The 15,960-nt window shown below is 43.9% G+C and overlaps 1 protein-coding gene across 4 annotated transcripts in view; it reads right to left on the bottom strand.

Moving 5' to 3' along the window:
• The window catches only part of ALS2CL (ALS2 C-terminal like), a 46,821-nt gene extending 31,396 nt beyond the window's left edge, over positions 1-15,425 (bottom strand). For 2 of the 4 annotated variants that reach the window (XM_031044567.2, XM_031044568.2), the window contains exon 1: positions 15,406-15,423. In XM_031044567.2, coding sequence (XP_030900427.2) covers positions 15,406-15,408 — 3 coding nt within the window. In that variant the 5' untranslated portion in view covers positions 15,409-15,423. Of the gene's footprint in view, positions 1-6,945; positions 7,055-15,405 lie in introns of those variants that run through there. The other 2 variants (XM_031044570.2, XM_031044569.2) reach the window with 2 other exon arrangements.
• Between the last annotated feature and the right edge of the window lie 535 nt (positions 15,426-15,960).

Genomic DNA, 15,960 nt, shown 5'->3' with positions numbered 1-15,960 from the left:
ACAGTTAGGGGTCAGTTACTGAATGGATGAGAAGCACCAGTCAGCTTTCAAAACAGCCCTTCCAGTACCACAAAAAGACGTAAGTTGCCACATTCACATCACCCAATAAGGAAAACACAACTTTCAGATAGCATTTCCAGCATTTCCCCATCAATTCTGCAAGAACAGTATTTGCACATTTATATTCTAGCCCAGTCAGGAGAAAAAAAATTAGAGTTCATCAACTAGAGAACAAACCCAACACTGGGTCAGCCACAGAGGGCAAAGGAAACAATTGGGAACGTGCAAGGGCATGTGGAGGTCATGCTGTACATTCACATGTGTGAAAAACTGAATGCAAACTGCAGTGCTGCTGAGTGATGGGAACACTGAACAGCAACCTGGGGCTGTTATGTGCTGGCTTCCCTTAGCTTGAACACAGCACTCATGTGACCCAAGGGTTTTGCAATTCTGTATTTGCCCCATGCAGAGCAGGGCAAGCTTGAGCACAGCCACTCTGAAGCCTATTCACAAGGTTTTATTTTGCTCTTCATGCACGGCTCTGTCGCTAGAGAGTAAAGACCTTTGAGGATGGTGCACACCTGATGGCCAGAACTGAAGGAGGTGCACCTCCAATGAAGGGTCTGCTAGCTGCACACTGCATGACAGCACCTGGCTTATGTGCATAATCTGAAAGTCTACAGCCTTGAAGATGCCCCAAGAGGCTTCCACTGGCAAACCAAAACAGCCACCACCAGCCTGCTTCAGGGTGCCATGAAAAATGAGATCTCCTTAGCAAAACATTTTCCAAAGTATCAGACACATCTGTTTATACTCCTTAAATGAAGGTACAAGAAAGCCATACAGCACAGGTCCTTAATTACAGAAGGGACCTCTAACACACATAAATGGTATTTATGTAAAACAGGAAAAAGACCTTGAGAAACAACTTCCGTAGGAGTCACCAGATCTCTGTGGCTTATCACATTCTTGGCCTTTCTGCCAGCATGGCAATGAGGGAAGCAAAAATGGTAAAATGGTGATGCAGCAGCTAACACCAGCTGAAGTGGTTGCTCAGTATCCAACGGATGTGAGGAGCCTGGGTCATCGAGAGGTACATTCATCCTCAAAAGGTTCTCAGCTGCTAAATGAACATTTCAGCAAGAAAATACATGTTGCAAGGAATCATATCGGGTTGTTATACCCAGTTTCAGAAAACTGTTAGAAGGGTATTTGGAACAGATAGGAAACCAAGCAAAGAGACATTCTGGTGGAATGCTGAGGCTCAGTGTCACCTTTGTATAGAACCCCTTTCTGCTTTGGAGTCTGGAGCTCTGAGGCAGATGTTCCACCAGGAAAATATCTGGAAAGCCCCATATATTTTGGATGTGACACAAGGTTTCTCATGGAAACACGTCTAGTCAAACAATCTTATCAGCTCCTGTATATTAAGGAACAAACTGGAATCCATAGAATGACTATTCATTCTCCATCTTCCTCTTGTGAATCCCCCTCTGTGCTAAAGTTAAGATTACCAGCCAACAAAAACACTTATCAGAGGGAAGAAAACTGTCACAAACTATGCCTAATCTAGGAAGTGTTTAGGGCATTTTAACTCAATCAGGGGGTTGGAACTAGATGATCTTAAGGTCCTTTCCAACCCTGACTATTCTATGATTCTATGATTCTATGTTATGTGCTGCAACCACATTTGCTGTAGCCCCTCCCCTCCTTAAACTTTTCCCTTTCTCTGCATCATTCACCCTAAAAGGCATTGTGCTTTTGCAGCCCTTCCAGTCTCCTCCATATTTGCAGTTAATATTCTATATACTACTAACTGCTTCAGAAATAGGACCAGTCCATCACTCTATTACACACAGTCTTCAAACAGGCCAAGTTTTCCCTTCCCTGCCTTTTGAAAGGCTGTCAATTTATTGCTGCCATGCAGCTGAAGAGGTACCTTCCTACTATAGATAGCCCATATCAAGTAAGTACATCATCTTTGCAGCAGCAAGGATAAAACTGCTTTATTTCAAGCTCTGGTTCAGAAGTAAATAAAAGCATTCCAAATGGAAGCCAAGAGGTATTACAGATATATCTTTGTCAGGAGAAATTTGAAACTCCTCCTCATATATTGTGTTTCACTTTCTCTCATGCCAGTGATGGTGTTGCTTCTAACTAAACCATCTAAAGCTGTCTAAGAATGCAATATACAGCTTGGGCACTTAGATTTGGACTGGGAAAAGCCCCTACATTTTGCAGCAGCCTAAAACATTTGAAATCTTCTAGATGCCCCAAATTCCTCCCTTGCTCTTAATCACTCACTCACCCTCTGAATGAGCATTATGTCTTTCCCCAAGCAGGTGTGTAGCTGTAATGGATGCATGGTACCAGGCAGAAAAACACACAACTCTGAGCAAAATCTGCCAGTAGGGAGTTTCTCCCATGGAAATTAGAAGGTGAACTTGTTAAAAATTCATTGTTAGACTGAGGGGGAGATTGATTTGCATTAAGAGTTGGTCTTAAGAGGTATAAAGGGAAAGATTATCTGAGCATGGACCAAGGACCCTAGCTTTCTTTGCCAGATTACTTTTTATCCTGAATCCTTCCCCAGCATAGTTTAAGGTACCATTACTTAAACATGCCCAGGAGCAGGGTGGGATCTCCTCATTCAGTTAGTACCAGCTCAGAGTCCCTACACTCAGGAGCAATTTAGGCCACAGGGGCAAACTGGTGGCCAATGGCAAGGCATTGCTCCTCTTTCTGTCCCAACCTTTGTTGTTTTTCTCTTAGGGCCAAGTATCCTCATGCATTGTAACTGTATTCCCAGCCGATATCCCTTCCCTCACATGTCATGCTCCAGCTGAGTCTGCATTCAGGCTGGTACAAAGACCATTCTGTCATGTGGAAAAACAATTCCAGACTTTGTTTAACCAACACCAACACGCTGGAGCAAATTCACTCATTCAGACTCTGCTCTTATCAAGCCTCAGTTGGTCACGACTCGGGATGAATTAGAGTTCAACTTACTGGAACAACCTCATAAGCAGCTAGACACACAATGTGTGAGTTAAGAGGTAATTTGGAATAAAGAGAGCAGGAAGACAATAAAACTGCAAATCCCAAAACAGCCTTTAGCAGCATAAAAAGGTGGAAGAGAAGAACAGAGGTAGCAGTTACTTGGATTAAGCTTTAGTATGGGATACAGAGAGTGTGCCAATGCCAGCCACATGAAGTAGGCAGGGTATGGCTCAATATTTTCTTTACTTGGACAACAATGAAAATAGGCAAAAAAAAAAAAACCCAAACAAACATCAGCTCCACCTCAGGAAGTCCCTGAGGAGGCAAAAAGCAAATATGGACAAAGTATTACTACAACATTTTCCACTTTTTGTGGTGGTCTTCTCCAGGCATGTTCTGTATTATAAGAGGTAGGATATCCTGGCTTTTATTGCTGACTTTAGGCACCATTCAAAATTGTTGGTCACTTGCATGGCAGGACCCCAAACACTGAAAGAAGAGACAATGCAAGGCTGTCAAAATGCCAACCACATTAAAATCTCAACAAATTTAGGATAGTAGTATGTGGCCGGGAGCTTACAAAGGGTCAAACAAGCATTCAGTGCTCTGCTCAGAAAGCACTGAAGTTGCAGTCATTGGTTTTTCAGCTCAAAAGAACTTTTTTTCTCCCAGTCTTTTTGTCCACCTTCAACACAGACAAACAGGAAGCTATATGGGGGGAGGGGAGTGTGTTTTCCTCCTTTATTTTGCAGAAACTGGGAATGCAGAGGCTTTACACAAACCTTATTTGACCCAGCTTTTCTCTTTCTTCCCCAAACTCAAACGGGAAGCACATGCCCCTTCTTTAAGAAGTTCACCTCTGAGCACAATAAAAACAAACATAAGCCTCTAGCTGATTTCAAAAGGACAAAATCTATCTGCCTTTTCTGGGTGTCTGAAGGCTGATATAATAATATATTACTTTATCCAAACTGAAATCAGGACAACTACTTACCCCAGACACCCTTTGTAACCAATTTAAGCCAGCCTTAATGAGATGAGCAGACCTTTGGGAATACCTGGTCTCTCTCAGGAGATACAGAATTAAATAGCTCAAATAAGATCCTTTACTTGTTGACAACTAAGGCTAATGAAAAATCACTCTCACCACGATTAAGGATATTATTCAGTCTTTACAAATCGCAAGACAAGTGTGATAAGGCCCACAGATGAGACGATGTTTACTTAGCTGTTTAATCCCCCATGTCCTTGTAGCTCCCATTAGTGTTATCACTTACAAGCAGCTTATGCATGCAGAAGCATAACTATTCTGACCCAGTAATTTTGATAACAACACAGAATAACTTGGGGTTACTAGGTGAAACTCCAAGCCAAAAATGAAACAACCACAGGTTGTATTGAGGCAGCAAAGGAAAGGATATCATGAGAAGAGAGAACTCATTATTTATTTTCCATTGGAGTAGAAATATGGAAAAAAGATAACAGCTAGGGACAATTTTTGTGTCCCAGTTCTGGTACCAGTTTTGAGAGCAGAAGCTCCTCTCCCTTGACCTCATACTCTCAATATGCTTACTCTGCTTTTCTAAAGCAAATGGGATTTCAGCATAGCCTCAAAAAAAAACCCAAACCCAAACAAGAAAAGAGACAGAGAGCTACAAATTCGGCATTTAGAAAATGTGTCACCATCTACAACAAAGCAGATTTCAGCCAGACCCTCAGTATCAGAGTCTAAATTACAGTCTAGAAACAAACCCAGATGCACAAACACTATCAGAGGAGTGTCCCTTGGGACAACAGGAGTGGTGGTAGAAGAACTGCTTTACAGATGGGGTCAAGTTCTAAAAGACAGAAAATCACCACAGAACGGTGACAACAGCCACTTTTGAGATGGCTGGCTCCACCACATATTCAGAAATGAAGTTCTGGATCCATTCTCCAGCTGCCTTCAACACCACTACTTACCTTTCCTCTCATCTCACAAATATTCACTAATACTAGAGGCAAGGCCTAAAGCTAACAACATACTACTACAAAACTTCCCAGAGCTGCCCTATCAAGTGACCCATGCTAATCCTAGGCACTTCACAGCATTCCCAATACCTGCCAGAAATAAAGCTAGACTGAAGAATGTACAAAGGAACAGGAATGGAGGAAAAAAAAAGACAGAGTTGCTTGGATCAGTTTAATCCCAGCACCTAGCCTTCCTTTCCTTTCCATTTGGGTCCCTTAAACTCACATCCAGGACATCGACAATCACCCTAAATGAAGAACTGCCAAATTTTAACTCCTCTTTCTTCTAGTCCCCAAGGACTTTACAAAAGACTGAGTATAGCAGGAAGCTTCTTGCATCACATCAAAACCTTTAGATGCTCTTGGAAGACAAATTATAAGCCACTGGAGACAAGACAGACTTTCAAAGAGTTGCTGGTGCTTCCTAACCTCTGATCATCATTCCAAGTCACCACAGTTCACTGAGGTGCGCTGAGTGCTAAAACTCAGGACTTCTGATGACCTGAAGAGCTGCCCGGAATCTATGACAAAAATGTTTCACAAGAAAATTCCTGTTTGTTCAGCCTGAAGTACTTTGCATGAGCCCTTTCCAATTCAAGAGGAATGTAAACAATACCCAGCCCAGTCAGGCCAGTGGTCCAGATAGTCTGGCAGTAAGAATAAGAGCTGTTATTTAGAGAACAAACATAAGCTTAGCCACTTTTTGAGGTTCGTTCCTCTTGTATTCACTCAACAACCAACTGTTGAGGGATCTCAAAAGATACAACCCTATTCCTAGTATGGACCTGTTGTCTCTCAATTTATCTTGTTCCTCTTGAACTTGATTGTATTGCTTGCCTCCAAAGAGCATTACTAAATTGAAGCTAGGATCTTGAAGGACAATTATGCCTCATTTCCTTGCAGCTCTTCAAATACCTTTCATCTCATTGGGAATTGAAGTCATTGCAGTAGCAGTAATGAAACTATGAAGTTCGGAGTGTTGCTGCAAGGTCTAGGAAGCTTTCAGGACATAGGAAATTTCCACAAAGAGACACAGCTTTGGTTCAGGCCCAAATTAAACTAAGCTAAAGTTTAAGAGTCCCTCCTTTGAACTGAAGCTCCTCCTCCTCTGGCTCAAAACATCTAGTTGTTTGTTACTTTTTCAGAGTCTTAAGTATGTTACAGTTCCCCTATAATTGGGCCTTTGACCCAGACTTTTCACTCAACACCTAAGACATCTGCAAGCGTTTGACCACTTCCCTCCCTTACAAAAACCCTAATGAGCTTATCAGCTTCTCTCACCCTGACTAATTAGTATTGGTTTCTTTACTCCACCAGGCAAGCTGTACAGCCCCAGCACAAATGCAGTTTCCAGCCTTACTTCATCAGGCTTGTGTTACCAGGTGAGGCTGCCTGCTTGCCTGGCACGGGTGGAAAATCCCTCCCTTGACACAGGAGCAAGCCTCAACACACCCAGGATCAGGCAGCTGCCTGCAGGAGAGGGACCACGCACGCACATGTTTCTCCAGCATCCTTTTTCTGAAAAACCCAAGGTGAAAGTAAGCAAAGGATTTAATGCCTCAAGTATAGACCTTACTGTAAATTAAATACCTTGAAGTCAAGGTACCTTTTTATGCAAGGCCAGTGTGCTGTCTCAATAAAGTAGATAAATACAGCAGTGCATACTAGTGCATGTTACGCTCCAGGAAAATGCACTCCACACCTTTGCTCACTTGCACAGGTAGAATTTCTACCGGTAGAAAACACTCAGAAACTTTAGGATGTTTACTGATAGCATATTACCTTCAGTAATCCCTTTAGCCTGCTAAAGCTGATCTTACAACCCTCTTGTACGCAGCTAAGCATAAAAACAAGCCTCAGGTCAATGGGAAAACAACCAACCAGCAAACACTGGTCATGAAACCCAAAAAATAACCATCGTGTAGAGCAACGTACCTTGCATAAGGCAGCCAATTAGAATTCTCCAGTAGTAAATGCTATGCAGCAGCTCCTCTGAGCTTCTGAGTCTTGAAATACTCAGAGCTCCCGGAGCTACCGGTCTCCCCTCCCACCTTTCCCTCCCACGTCTGGCCGCCTCGTTTGCTGCAACACAGATCTGGGCCTGTTCATTAGATGAGACACCCACAGAGCCTGGAGAGACAGTTACGAAACCCATGCAAATAGGATTTCTAAAGCATTTGCTTGTTATTTGCCTTTTCTAAAAGGATAAGAAATTCTGCGATCTTTGCTCTTGCAGCTTGTGTGTCAGGAAAACTTAAAATACAGCAAACTGAAAAGAAAAAGGGCAGGATGTGTTTGCCTTTCTGCAGTGGCATTTCTCAGCTCTAATCCCTTTTCACCTACAGTTCATGCCCATAGCAGTTTGCCAAATGAAGGTCCTGTGCTTTTTCTCCTTGTTCTGCCAGTCTCTCCTCTTGTGGGACTTCTGCACTTGCCATAGCTCACATACAAAAACCCTGGGAAATGGGACATTTCCTCCTATTCAGAGCCTGCTGCTGGAAGCGTGTGACAGCCTGCACGTCATGCATGCAAAGTCTGTCCTCTTCTACACTTCAGCCAGCAGTAACCATTTCCTTTCCTTCTAAAAAAAGATTAAAAGCAAACCCCAAACCCCCAAGTCCATTTATCAGGAGGGCCTGGCATCCTCCCTCACCCATCTACTGGAGCTCACCCACCACCCCACCTCCTAAAGCACAGAAGCATTCTTCCAGTTGATGGTCAGTTACAGCAAACTGACACAGACATTCTGTCAAAGCAGCAGCCATCACCATGTGCTCACTCTCCACACCAGAAAAAGTAGATATGCTGCCCAATAAAAGCTCCATGCCCTCCCCTTCTGCTTCAATGCATGCTGAAGTGAACTAACAAAGCCCCATTCTTTTCCAGGCTCTCTGACATGTTACAGCTCAGCAGCCTTCCTCCTCCCCAGCTGTACAATTTAATCAACTTTCACAAACTACTGGAACTTACTGCAGCCTGAGGGATCAAGATAAGTCCATTTTATAGTGAGGATGCTCAGGGTGTAACAGGAGACAAGATGCCTCAATCACCTTTTGTTTGGAGTTCTTCTGTTGTGTTGACTTCCTTCCCGCTTTCCTGGACTCCTGGGGTCTTTTCAGAGAAGGATGTGCTCACTCTCTGCCTTAGCATAATGGTTTATACTACACAAGCAGGCAGAGCAGCAACCCTTTACAAAGCAGGGAACAATACCAGGAAAGGATGCAGCCAGGGAAGGGAAAGGGTGAGTACGCAATGAGCTCACTGCTGGCCTCCTACCTGCTCTGCAAGCTGTGAAGTCAAAGAGATGGTGATTAGGATGTTGGCACAATTACAGTCCTTTTTCTTTCAGTCCAACATTCAGAATAAAATTGGATTTTCCACATTCTGAGAAAGCGCTCTCCTCACAAGGGACTAGATGGTTGACACATGCCTCAAGTCTTTTCAAAGTCTTTGCATAGGTGCTTGATCCCAGAACTTTCCAGGCTCCAAACTCTGATGGTGATTGCTCCTTGGCACAACTTATGAGAGTGCCTACCGTTCAGAAAGAGGAGGTTTCAGAGATTCTACTGCTGAGCATTTTCTTATTACACACAAAGTTTTGGGGATCACCAGCTCCCCTTTGGCATTGCATGAATGGCCTATGAACTCTGCTCCATGCTGATTAACACTACATTTTATAGAATCATAGAACCGTGGGTTGGAGGGGACCTCAAAAATAGTCTGGTCCAATATTTCCAGGTAAAGCATGACCTAGACTAGATGACCCAGTATGCGGTCCAGATGAATCTTCAGTGTTCCAACACTGTGGAGTCCACCACTTCCTTGAGGAGATTACTCCAAATGGCTGATTGTCCTCATTGTGAAAAATTTTGCTCTTGTATCCAGTCAGAATCCCCCCAGGAGTAACTTGTGCCCATTACCCTTTGTCTTTTCCATATTATTCCTTGTAAAAAGGGAGTCTCCATTTTCTTTGTAGCCACCCTTTAAATACTGGAACATCTAATGTCTTCCGGTTCAACCTACAGAGTGCATTTGGGTCTGGGCCTCAATCTCAGCTTTGTGCTTTATTTCTGTGCAGTTTTAGTAAAGTGGCTTTTTGTGCACGTTTCAGATTCATGTTTCCCCCCACACACACTATTCTTTTTAACTCCAGTGTGGTAAAGCTGTGTTAAAACTGTGCTGGCACACAGTTTGTTTGGGGACACATCTTTTGCTTGTGTTTCCTCTTCAGAATTCTGTTTCCAGTCACTCAGCTAGTTTTCCTGAAATACTCAGAATTTGCACAAGTATCATGTTTGGACTAAGACCTCCAGGCTGCTTCTCAGCTTTAACCCAAATGAGCAGCAGAAGAAGCCCCAAGTCATGATGTTTGCACCTCTGCATTTCAGATCAGAAACATTCCTTCTGGATGTGGACAAGGCAAATCATGATCCATGCAACCCATTTCTCACGTATGCAACTGTTCATTTGCTGGTTTTCTTTTTCTCAGCTTCTCCCCAGTTCTAATAACCCTTGCTCCTTTGGATGCCCCACAGCAGCAAACCAGATAGACAGGAATTCACTTCATCTTCCTCTGAACAGCTTCACATTCCTGTCCCCTGCATGTTGTCCTCGATAGAGATAGGACCTCCGGCTTCCAGACCATGCTATTTACCACCATCCTCTAACCTGTCTCCATTGCATGGGCAGCTCAATTGTGCAACAGCTAGCAGATTGCCACAGGTTACAGCATGAATTTTTGTTGCTTTACCTTAAAATACTGGGCAAAAAGATGACAGTGATTTGCTGCTACTTGACATCCCTTGACATCCAGCCTTTAAGACCAGATTAGGTCTGTGCTGGATATTAAGGGTGAGAAACAGCAAGATCCATCACCCATATTGTATTGTATTGTATCAGACAGTATTTCTTAAGATAAAGGCTGATAAAATTTTTAAGTGTCAATAGTGCTCTGCTGTCCAAAAAAATCCTGCAGTAGACAGGACAGTGGTGAGGACACATGTTTGAAGAGCATCCAAGGCTGTGTATGAGACACTCTTCTTATCTTGTAAACATAATATTGTAGTTGTTTCCCTACCCTGCTTTGATTTGGGGATGGGAGAGAACATACCCAAAGGCATGTTTTGCAAATAACTAAGTTTTGGTCCTGACTGTCCTGAAGACAAAAAGTCCTGTTTTTAACTTGGGAACTTTTGTTGGTTTCAGAGTTAGAATTAAAATAAGAAAGTGAGACTTGAGAGACCTTCAGTTGTAAAAAAAATAAACAACAATAGCAACAAAAAAATCAGGACACATTGATAGATGGAGCTTTTCTTTTTGAATTAAGGAGTTCATGCCTGGAGTTTTGTCAGAACTAAGTTTCTTCTACTAACAGTTTTTATTAAATAAACACAGTGGTTTTCTACAGAAGCCTTTGGAAATCTTCCTTGTCACTCTAGGTCTCTCATTACCTGAAATTCATTATTAACAAAACTGTTGCTTACTATCTGTAAAAGCATTTACCCGTCTAGAAATCCAAAGAAGGTATAATCAAGAAAACATCAAGAGAAGGAGCTCACCTTGCTCCTCCCACTTAGGGGTTTTAGACCTGAGAAGAGAAGCCTCCACCAAATCTCACCCTAACTTGTACCTCATGAGAAAATGTTCATTTTCAAACCATTCTGTGTTTCTATGGGTTGGAAGGGACTTTAAAAGATCATCTAGCTCCACTCCCTCTACCATGGGCAGGGACACCTTCCACTAGATCAGGGTGCTCCAAGCCCTGTCCAGCCTGCCCTTGAACACTGCCAGGGATGGGGCATCTCCAGTTTCTCTGGGTAACCTCTTCCAGTGCCTCAGTACCCTCACTGCAGAGTGTTTCACCGCCTTCATAATTTCTTTCAAATACAGCTTCCCCAAATCAAGTTGCCTTTTCCATCAAGGAGTATTTGTTTTGGTTTTTCTAACCAAAGCCTCTTTATAGTCCATGTTCCTTTACTGAAACTAGGTCCCAGGCAAAATCTTGAGTTCTGGGGCCAGTAATGCCAAGTCACCTCTCTTGGCCAGCACATCTTTCTATCACCAGAGCAACACCACCCCATGTAACAAGAACCAACCATTCTGGAAATAACTGCTTTATGACTCAGTTATAAGAATAACCATGACTATGCCAGCTCCTATACAGTGTTACTGAAGCATGCCCAAGAGCAGCAGCAAACAGTCAACAGATTCTCATTCCTAAAACCTTGCCCAGAGAAACCTTGACTCCTGCTTACCCACAGGGAGAGGCTGTTCGAAGATGTGAGAAAAATATATTTTTTTTCCTCAAAAAAATAAGGCTTTGGAAAGGGATAGGGCAGTCATAGCAGCTGGAACCTCACTGAATCTGTTATGTTTTTGCCAGCTAAAGATCTGACACATCACCCACCCCAGACAGGAGCAACAAGTACTCAGATTCACTTATGCAGGAGACTCTTAACATAGAGGTGGATGGTTGATCCAGACAAGTACTTTAACTCGAGTGCCCTGCAAGCCCAGAAGCATGGTGTTTGTGCGTGCCATTGGGAAACTATGCATGGAAACAGGGGCTAAGTGTGCAATTATTCATATCTCATGCAAAAGAAGTTTCACAATCTTCTTGATAATCAAATTTGTCCTGATTCTTTTCACTGAGGCAACACAAGCTTTTACCCTAAAGGGTAAGAGAGGCATGCAAGGCAGGAGTGATTAGAAAACAAGGAATGAGAAACTGAGATCAACAATGGGTACAGGCATGTTTTCTTCATCTGAGCTACCATTCAGTAGTAAACCAGTACAGAAATAAAACAATTCTAGAACTTCTCCACACTCATGTTAGGATGCACAGAAGAATTAGTTAACAGGCTTTGCAAACAGTCATGTGTCTGTATTTCTGTCCATGACAGATAGAGATGACAGTCAGACAAGACCAGGGACAGATTGAAGCATAAGAATGGCCACAAGCAGGGCAGACACAGGGCAAGCACAGGAGAAAAGGCATAGAAACAGATAATAATATGTGCTTAACATCTTTCCTTACCACATGGTATCCCTTGTGAAGGAAAGCCCCATAGAAAGCTAAGAGACTGACACTTCCTACAATCTCCAGTTTCAGTATCAGAGAGCTCAGATGCAAACTAAATGTCACAGCACTGACAAAAAGGACAATAGAATCTGGTCTTGTATCAGAAAAAGTTTGGCCAGCAGGATGAGGAAAGTGATTGTCCCCTGTGCTTAGCACTGATGAGGCCACACCTTGAATCCTGTGTTCAGTTTTAGGCTCCTTACTACAAGAAACACATTGAGTTGCTGGATCATGTCTAGAAAAGAGCAACAAAGCTGGTGAAGGGTCTGAGCACAAGTCTGACAGGGAATGGTTAAGGGAACTGGAGGAGTAGAGCCTGGAGAAAAGAAGGTTCAGGGGAGACTTTATCACTCTCTATAACTACCTGAAACAAGGTTGTAGTGAAGTGGGAGCCAGTCTCTTCTCCCAGGTAACAAGCAATAGGACAAGAGGAAATGGCCTCAAGTTTCACCAGGGGAAGGTTAGATTGGGTATCAGGAAAAATAAATTATTCCCCCAAAGGGTTGCCAAGCAGTGGAACAGGCTGTCCAGGGAAGGGGGTATCATCATCCCTGGATCCCTGAAGGGATTTAAAAGATGTGTAGGTGTGGCATTTAGTGACATGGTTTAGTGGTGGACTTGGCAGTGCTGGGTTAATGCTTGGACTCAATGATCGTAAAGGTCTCTTTTCAATCCAAACAATTTATGATTCTATGAAGTGTGCACAGTCTAGACATTTCAGCCTTAGCTGAGCAGCCAGATGATCTAGATACCATTTCCCCAGCTGCTCACATGACCTTTGGCAAGTCCACTCCACTCACACTCTCCTCTGTTAGACAAGAGTTGATGCTGGTGTGTCTACAATGACATGTCCATGCAGTACCTGGTCGATGGTAGACCCAGTTCTTAGCACCAGTGCTGCCAAACATCCATCATCAGCAGGGATTTGGTATGGCTTTGAAGTTACAGAAGTGCAAGGACATCTAAGGCATTGACAAGACCTTGGACAGACAGTAGCTGTTGGCTGACGGCCTTCACCAGGTAGCACCTGGTCCTCTTTAGAGTAAGGAATGGCTGGAAAGGGACAAAACCAAACAGGAATACACTGGCCATCAGCATAAGGAACCAAACATTGGTCCTGATCCAAGGACCAAAAAGTACTCAAAAGTAACATGTCTCCTTCTGCCTGTTAGTCAAGCTGTACCAGTTTCTTAGCCTGTTGGACAAACACCAGCAGCAACAAGGTGGTGCTGAAACTGCATCATGAGCTGCACCAACTGGTCCCATCCTCCCCCTGTCCTACACGGCACAGAAGATTAGGATGCCAAGACAGGAGAGTTAGATGGTCATGGTGGGGACTGTCACCATTTCAAGGTATGTCCCCCTCCATATGACCTGTGGTACTTGCTTCTGCTCTGAGGGCAGAGAAACAAGTCAGGATGCCCACCCATCTGGCCATAGCTGCCATCCAGCAGTCAGGGTGCTGCATTGCTCTCTGAACTTTGGAAAGTACAGGTGGTTTACAAACACTTGGGGAAGATGCCAACACCACTGCAATCACATCAAGTCCCACATCAAAGAGAAGCTCATCTGGAACACCATAACACATGGTGTTACACGACTAATACTCTTACTGCTCAGTAAAGCAATTCTAATTCTTACTCTGAAGACTTGATAAGAGGAAAATGCCTCTGGCAGTCTGTCCTGATTCCATAGGAAATGCTATAACATGCAGAGGGTCAGAAATCCAGACAAAAAGGAATTTACTTTGCTATGTTAGTACCAAGCTGTCATCTTTTAGCTCAGAACTTTGCTCTATGCAAAGTTACCTGAAACCTTGAGCCTTTTGGTGGTTAGCTGGATGGATAAGCTCCAGAAAACTGCATAATAATAATTGAAAGGTGTTCTTTCATTGTAGCAGAAAGATTGCAACTCTTCTGGCTCTGAAAACAACATGAAAATTTGTCTGAGTTGGAGCAGAGAAGTGTTACCTGTGAGATAAACAGGTACTTAATTGCCTGAGTCTTTTGGGCTGCAAAGCAGCCCAGCTGGAGAATGACCCAAAGGTCTGCCATGGTTGACTCAAGCAGGAGGACAGTGACTTTTACCAGGGCTCTTTCAAATGCTCAAGCAGGGTGGCACAACCCCAGCTTCAGTGCTGGGGCCTTCTTCTCATTCCTTAGGAAGCTGTGCCAGAAGCATCCTGGCAGGGGATAACAGCAATCTGATAGCCAGAGGCATCTGGCATGTGGAGGTATGAAAGAGAAGAAAGGGAAGCTACAGGAAGGCCAGAGACTCACTTAAGGAGGGCAGAGAGCAGGAATCAACTACATTTCCTTTCTTAGTGCATGAGACATTTCTTGTGGCCAAGACCAGTTTCCCCCCATCAGCCAGATAAGTTTTATGGATACTTCCTGAGAAAGACACCATTTGATTTGAGAGGGCTGGGAAAGGTTCTCCTCAAACACAGGCAGTGTTCTCCTCAAACTGGGAGAAAATGACAAGGGCCAACCAGCACATGAGCAACTCTGAAGAGCAGAGCAAGTTTTGGCCCAGTCTTCCCCCTATTCCTGACCCTCCCAGTTCCCAAATCCCCAGCTGGGATAGCGGCATAGAACTGTGCTGTAAAAGCAGCAATGAGTGGATACAGCAGTGTTCTTGGAGACAGAGCACATCAGGAGAAGAATACCTTCTTTTTGCAGCCACATGAGATTGGTGGCCCTCTCCTTGCCTTTGAGCCACCTTCCCACAGCATCACACTGGATGTGTCCAATCTCTCCCTTCAGCAGCTAAATGGGGATAGCAAAACCCTGTACCACTGGGCTCGAAGCCACCTGCAACCTCAAGGCACGTTGGCTACATGAAGAGCCCAGGCGCCTGGAGACATGGTGCTGGAGAAACAAAAACACCTTGTCCCACAGCATTATGGTGAATCTCACCATTACACCCCACTCCCGCAGCATATGCAGTATCAGCACCAGTAAAGATTTGTGAATATTTGCCTCGATGCAAGGAAATGAGCAACATTCCTGTTTTACAGAGGCACAGATGGTAGTATTATGCTGAACTCACAGCCTCCCCGAACTGTCCTGCATCTTAAACATAGATGCATCCTTCTCTAACCCTACAAAATAATCAAGCAATAAACTTTGGTGAGAGACACTGTCACACACTGAATATGACTCTGTTTCCAAAGCCATAACTGCCTGATCTTCATTAGGCACAGAACACAATCTTTTGCCATAGGACCACAGTCTGTCACAAGACCGCTTCAACAGCAGTTTAGCAGCATTTCCCAGCAGCTGAGCCCCGCCTGAGCAAAAAGTCCATCTTACCATGGGTTGAGCTGTCAGCCAGGATATGCAGCCATGTGAATGGAAAGGGGAGCTGGTGATGAAAACTCCCTGCTCTAACTTTTCAGCTTCTTTATTTACTCACTTTAAGGGGAGGGAAGGGAAAAAAAGAAGAATCAAGGAAGTAATGTTCCTCTCCCAAGGTGCACTGCAAAACATTCTTGGTAGACATGGAAACCTCTGGCAGGCTGCCACCGCTTGGCCAGCCTCCACATTAAATTTCAGTGAGCAACCCAACACTTGAATGGCTTTTAGAGAATTTAAAGGGAAACAGCAGCCACGGATGGGTGATGTGGCTGCTGCTCACTGTAGGCAAGCGTTAGGGATCTTCCTGTGTTTGCCTCCAGCTCTGTGGGAAAGCCTGTCATGCTTTTGGTGTGCACAAAGCAGACAAGTTATGATGAAGCCAGCTGAAAACAAATGCAGCCTCCACTCTTCTACAAAGGAGGTTTCATAGCCACAGTCTGCAGGGACAGAGGGCAACTTTCAAATACCAAAATGGGATCTGCAAAAATGAAGGGAAAAAAACATTTCACC

Source organism: Melopsittacus undulatus, chromosome 1 (assembly GCF_012275295.1).
Source record: "Melopsittacus undulatus isolate bMelUnd1 chromosome 1, bMelUnd1.mat.Z, whole genome shotgun sequence".
NCBI classification, from domain to species: domain Eukaryota; kingdom Metazoa; phylum Chordata; class Aves; order Psittaciformes; family Psittaculidae; genus Melopsittacus; species Melopsittacus undulatus.
The sequence above is the reverse complement of the archived record's forward strand: the minus strand, read 5'-3'. Positions and strand labels throughout refer to the sequence as shown.